Here is a 6,251-nt window from a genome sequence, read left to right as displayed (position 1 = left end):
CAAATTATTTTTAAATTTATTCAAATATATTAATACATGATACATCAGTTCATTTTATATGGACATATATAATAATTTTAGTTGTCAATGGCGGGACGCAAATTTCATGGCTTCCAGCATCCGAACACATTGTTTACAACCTCCCTCCTCATCAGCTGAGTCTGGCAGGGCTACAATAATACTGTATTATAATAATAAGTGGAAGAACAGAAATGAAATGCCTTCATGAACACTATACAGTATATCCAGGTGAAGAGGAAGAAAATAGGGTAAAGTTTTATCCTCCACCACTGATCTTGGGCGATCGGTCACATCATCCACCTGTTTGGAAGTTGAAATGTTTTTCCGATGATTTTTGATGTGCTTTGAAAGATTTTGACCTTCATTTATATCGCAAATCCAACGATAAAGGGTATCCCCAATTGGCCAGTCAGCCAATGTACATCCTTCTCACACAGATGCTATCTTCCACATTGGAAGGATTCATAGTTGTTCCTAGAGTTACAGGAGTTATATCTTTAAATATGCATTAGCCCTCCTGCCCCCCCCCCCAAAAAAAAGGGTCATATTCATTCAAATCACAATGAAAAGCATAATAAAAACTATTTTAGTAATAGAATTCCTGGCTGGGCATAAAATGAATCTTTACCTACACAAATGATACATACTGTCCATGTAATACTGTAATGTGAAGCCAAGTGAATATTTATGTTTAAAAGGACATTGTTCAGCTTTACTTTTTAACTTAAGAACATAACTGGAGGAAACTGCAACGGGCCTGTTGGTCCATACTGGGCAGTCCCGTTTACACCCAACCTCTATCGCTCATATATCCATCCAACCTATGTTTGAAGCTGTCCAGCGTATTCGAGTTAAAGATGATGTTTGGTAACTTGTTCCACTCATCCGCTACTCTATTTCCAAACCAATCTTTACCTATTTCATGCCTAGATCTAAATTTGTCTAATTTTGATGAAGTACTGTACTGTGCTGTTAATCTGAATGGGTGTAGCCACATAGCCTGTGTCTGTCCTCTGCCAAAATTAACTGTACATTCAAATAATAACCCTACCAAATTTCAGCTGTCAGAAAATGTGGTTGTGTACAGGGAGACCCACTTTTAGGGGGAGTAAGCCTCCAATTTAGATGGTCTTGAGCATTTTCAGGGCTTTTTATATAAGCATGCCAAATTTATCAACTCTCTTAAAACCTCTGGAAGTGCAAAGCACAGAAGCAGAAAAAAATAGATGTGTTTTTATTAAGAGGGTTCCACCTTTGGGAGAGGGGGTCAACAACGGGTTTACTCCCCAAATTTAACTTTTTTGGACACTTGTGGGATGTATGTGCATCTCCATGCCAAATTTAAGCTATCTTCAAAGCTGTATGCCATTCATAGTGAACAACCACACAGACAAACAGATACAGTACTATGCTTTATGTATTAGATAATTTCTACTGTTATACTGTACATGTACTGTGTATATATATATATATATATATATATATATATATATATATATATATATATATATATATATATATATATATATATATATATATATATATATATATATATATATATATATATATATATATATATATATATATAATGACAAATTTTAATGGAAATAGAATAATTATGTGTTTTAGACTTTGTTGAATATGAGTTGTGTTGTACAGAAAATTAAGATAACTAATATTAAAAAAAAATTAAAAGACATGAAATTGGTCTCATACAATCATTAGTTTACAGTTACCCCCCCCTCCCAAAAGTATCTTGACACTACTAGGCAATATTTTCAAATCATTCTTAACCCTAGTACATTACTGTACTGTAATGTTCAAACATAGTGAAAATCATGTTGGAATATTTAGATTCAGTCTTTTTGGAAACTTACGATTTCTTATGTTTTTAATTAATTTCAGATACTGAAACTGCAGTAGACTTATTGAAGATGCAAGAAATTGAGTTGAACAGCTTCATTGAAGAAAATGTTGTCTTTGACAGTGAAGGAGGAGGTCTACAGCGGTACAATTTGCAAAGTACAGTAAAAATCAGAGATGAAGAAAACAAGATTCGAGTCCTCTGTGTTGGAAGCTCAAACAACAAACCATCCACGTGTGTCCTACTGCTTGGAGAAACAGGTGCTGGAAAAACCACGATAGTTAATGCATTCGTGAACTTTATCTTCGGTGTAAAGTTTGAAGATAACTTTCGTATACAAGTGAAGGACCAGATAGATAGTAGCAATAGGAAGGAAACAGAAAGCCAGACAGATTATATTACTGTTTATGTGATCTATCATCAAGAAGGAATGGTATGCCATCACAATTTCATAGTTATAGACACTCCAGGACTGGCAGATACTAGAGGTATGCAAGAGCAGGGAAATGTTATGGACCGATTAGAAATGTTCTTAACATCTGACTTTGGAATAGATGAACTGAGTTGCATTGGGTTAGTTGCTAAGGCAAATACAAATAGAGATTTCAGTTTTCAGAAAGACATATTAGGAGAAATTATATCTTTACTTGGAAATGAAGTGCCAGAGGTTACAAATCTATTTGCTACTTTTGCAGTTGAGAAGCCCATGGTTGACCAAATTGTTAGAAATGCAGGAGTACAGTTCAGTAATATGTTCGAACTTGATAATGGGGTCCTCTATGCTCCTCATAAGCTTAGTTCTAGCATTCATAAAAGAGATCGGGGTATGCTATCCTATAGATGGGAAAATATGATTGAACAGTATGAACGGCTTTTTGCTGCCTTGGTAAATGCTCCATCTGTAAATGTGAAGTTATTGCGTGAGAAGAAACTTTTAGATAAGTCATTGAAAATATTAAAAGTACAGGTTGAGGATTTGGCCAAGTTACTTACTGCCTTGGAAATGAATAAGAAAATGCTGAGTAAATATGAATTACAAGAAGCAAAAAACAGAGAATGGAGGCAAGAAAGAATTGTAAAGAGAAAAGATAGGTTGAGCATTGAGGAAGGGTTTCATGCCCATAATTGCCCAACATGTGATCAAACTTGTATATTTCCATGCCCCCCAGAGAAGGAAAACAGTAAAGCTGGATTTATTGGAGGGATAGCTGGAGCCCTCGGTGGGTCTGCTGCTGGAGCTGCTGCTGTTCAAACTACACTTAATAGTGCTGCTGTAATAACTAGAGCTGCTACTTCTACTGGGTTTGCTGCATCAGTTGGAGGCTGGGTGACAAGAGCTTTAGGTGGAACAGTTGCTGCATCTGAAATTGGTGCTATTGGTGGTGTTCCTGGCATCCTTGTTGGGGGTGCAGTAGGCATTACAATTGGGGTTGTAACTGGAGCTTGCTGTGGCAAATTTCTCTCACAGGGTTCCTGCGCTTTTCCTAGCAGAGGAGACGTATGTGGTGAACGTGGGTGCTTACATTCATTATCACAACACATCAAAGAAGGAGAAAGGATCAGGGAGTACAATGATTTAGAAGTGAAAATAAACAATGATGTAAAGGAACTTTTTGATGTAGCTGTATCTAAGAAAGCAGATGCTAATGTCAAAATTTCAATTGGTAGACAGAAAATACTGGCATATAAGAAACAAGTTGCTCAGGATACATTGCAGATGCTGTTTCACGTGAAGAAAATACAGGAGATATCTTTAACACGCGATCCAATAAATCCTCAAGACCGTCTTGATAAATTAATTGCAGAAGTACGATTAGGCCAGCCAGATCACATTCATCATGCAGTTGGGATTATTAAGTTACTTAAGAAGGCTGTGGCAAAGCTCTCAACTTGTAAAGTTAATCAACTCAGTGATAATGTAAATGTGATTATGAAGTTTCTTGAGAATTTTCAGAAGTAATAAGATGTTCAGTTTGCATAGTATAACTACCTGTAATCATCTGAGTGGTACTGTATTCAGTTTAACCTATAGTGACAAAAATTTTATAATTGTGAAATAATTGTACTGGGTATACATTATATTTTAATAAATTGCAATTACTGAATACACACTATGAAACAGGCAGTTAATACTTTTGGAGACGGGTCATACCGTCTCTCTTTGGTGCTGGGTGGGAGAGTGGGAAATGTGGGAAGGGACGTCCTCTCATACGTGGAGGAAGCTGGCCTTTTACACAAGCTTTGAGTTTATTAACTTTTCAATGTTCTTTTTACAAAAGGTCTATATTATTTATTACCTTTCATTATTTGATTTTAGTCCTTTAATATTTTCTTTTAATTCAGTGACATATGACCTAAGCTATTTCTGATATTCATTCTTTCCTGTCATGCAGATTTCAAAAGTCATACCCAAGCTACTTTGGACTGCACCTCACCGAAAAGGATTCACTGGGCATTTACTACTCTTTTTGCCAACCCAGGGCATCATGTCAGGGACCTGTTCTTTGTATCGAGTGGTATCAAGTGACTTCTGTTGACGATTTTTATCCTGTGCTTTGTTAAAATCATTAGTTATGAAATACAAGGGTTATTCAATAAGCAATGAGACTTTTTGATGGAGACGGCAAAGGGGAGGGGCAAGCGCAGTGATCATGTTATGACATGCTTAGACAGGCATAAACTACGTCTTCATCTGTTTCTTTAGTCAGTTCTTTCGGTTAGTCTCTAGTAAGTGTTGCATTAATGATGAGCGCTCTGCTTGTATTTTGTACTTTGGAAGAACAACGGTCTGTTATTCATTTTTTTAAATTTGTAAGGGATAAAACCAAACGAATTTCATAGCAGAATGCCACCTCAATATGTAAGTAAATGCATCAGTTGAGTGAACATTTAATAGTGGGTTAAACAATTCAAGAATGGTCTAACAAGCTTGCAAAGAAAATGCATGATTCTTCTGCAAGACAATGCGCGACCACACAGTGCACAGCATATGTAGGGCTGGGAGATTTTGCCTCATCCTGCATTCAGTCCAGATCTTGCACCATCAGACTACCACATGTGTGGTCCGCTCAAAACAGCTTTACATGGAAAAAAAAAATATGAGGTGGTCAAGAAAGAAATCCAAAATTGGTTACTTTTACTTTTACTTTTATCCTCTTCGCCACTGATCGGCTTGTTAGCCGCTTGGGCGATCGGTCACGTCTCTGATTACTTTTCTTTTTCATTTATCTTCTTCACCAAAAGATCGGCTCGCTAGCAGCCCGGGCGATCGGCTCCTGAATGTACCCGAACCTGCTCTAGTGTTAGTCAAGTCTTGTCTTGAAAGAGCTCACACTCGGTGCCGTCACAACACACTCTGGTAGATTGTACCAAGAGTTTACAACCCTCACTCCGAAAAAGTTTGCCCTCATGGTTTTCTGGACTTGCGGCTTCTTCAATCTTGAGCTGTGACCCCTTGTGGGGCGAGCGTCCACCAGCTCCAAGTAAGGACACTCAACTGAGTAGTGCCCCCTGAGATGCTTATGCACCTCAACTAGGTCCCCCCTTGCTCGTCTGTAGTATAAGCTAGGCAAGTTCAGGTGCTCCAATCTCTCAGGGTAGCTGAGGTGCCAAAGTGCAGGCACCAGTCTGGTGGCCCTCCTTTGAACATTTTGAACCAACTGACAGTCCCTAGCATATCTCGGGGACCAGATGGGGTGACTGTACTCCAGATGGGGAAGCACTTCACTCCTGAAGATCGTTACGAGGGACGGACCGTCTGATTATCTGAACGACCTTCTTATAAGACCCAATAATTTATTTGCCTGATTTACCTTCTTCTCGCAATGGCCCGAGAACTTCAGCTCATTGTCAACATACACACCTAGGTCCTTCTCACACACAGTCTCAACTAGTGCAGTTTCTTCATCCCGTTGGGACATATGATACGCCTCCTTACCGTTGTTACGCCCCAGGTGCATCCTCTTACAGTTCGTGACATTGAATCTCAGCAGCCATTTCTTCGACCATTCCTGGAGCCCACAGAGGTCCTTCTGCAGTTCTTCAGTCCACTTGGTTCTTAATTTCCCGAAATAACTTGGCGTCATCGGCCAACATTTGTATGGAGGAGTGTACAACGTCAGGCATGTCATTTATGAAACAAACAAACAACAGCGGGCCCAATACACTGCCCTGTGGTACCCTACTTGTGACAGGTACAGATGACGATTTCGTGCCATTAATCACCACACACTGCTTGCAGTCATGTAGAAAGTCTTCTATCCACGCTAGGACATTTCCCCGAATTCCGTACCCTTCCAGTTTGATTTTCAGCCTTTCGTGGGGTACACTGTCGAAAGCCTTGGCAAAATCTAGGTAAATATTATCG

At 38.7% G+C, this 6,251-nt stretch overlaps 1 protein-coding gene across 1 annotated transcript; it reads left to right on the top strand.

Annotated features, from left to right (window-relative positions):
- Positions 1-125: 125 nt before the first annotated feature.
- Positions 126-5,133, top strand: LOC121875837. The gene is made up of 2 exons (XM_042380551.1): positions 126-269; positions 1,927-5,133. The coding sequence occupies exon 2, from the start codon at positions 1,956-1,958 to the stop codon at positions 3,843-3,845; it is 1,890 nt and encodes a 629-aa protein (XP_042236485.1). The 5' UTR covers positions 126-269; positions 1,927-1,955; the 3' UTR covers positions 3,846-5,133.
- The last annotated feature ends 1,118 nt before the right edge of the window (positions 5,134-6,251 follow it).

The sequence above is a fragment of the Homarus americanus genome, unplaced genomic scaffold (genome assembly GCF_018991925.1).
Source record: "Homarus americanus isolate GMGI-L3 unplaced genomic scaffold, GMGI_Hamer_2.0 scaffold21048, whole genome shotgun sequence".
NCBI lineage: Eukaryota > Metazoa > Arthropoda > Malacostraca > Decapoda > Nephropidae > Homarus > Homarus americanus.
This window is presented reverse-complemented; position numbering and strand designations above follow the sequence as displayed.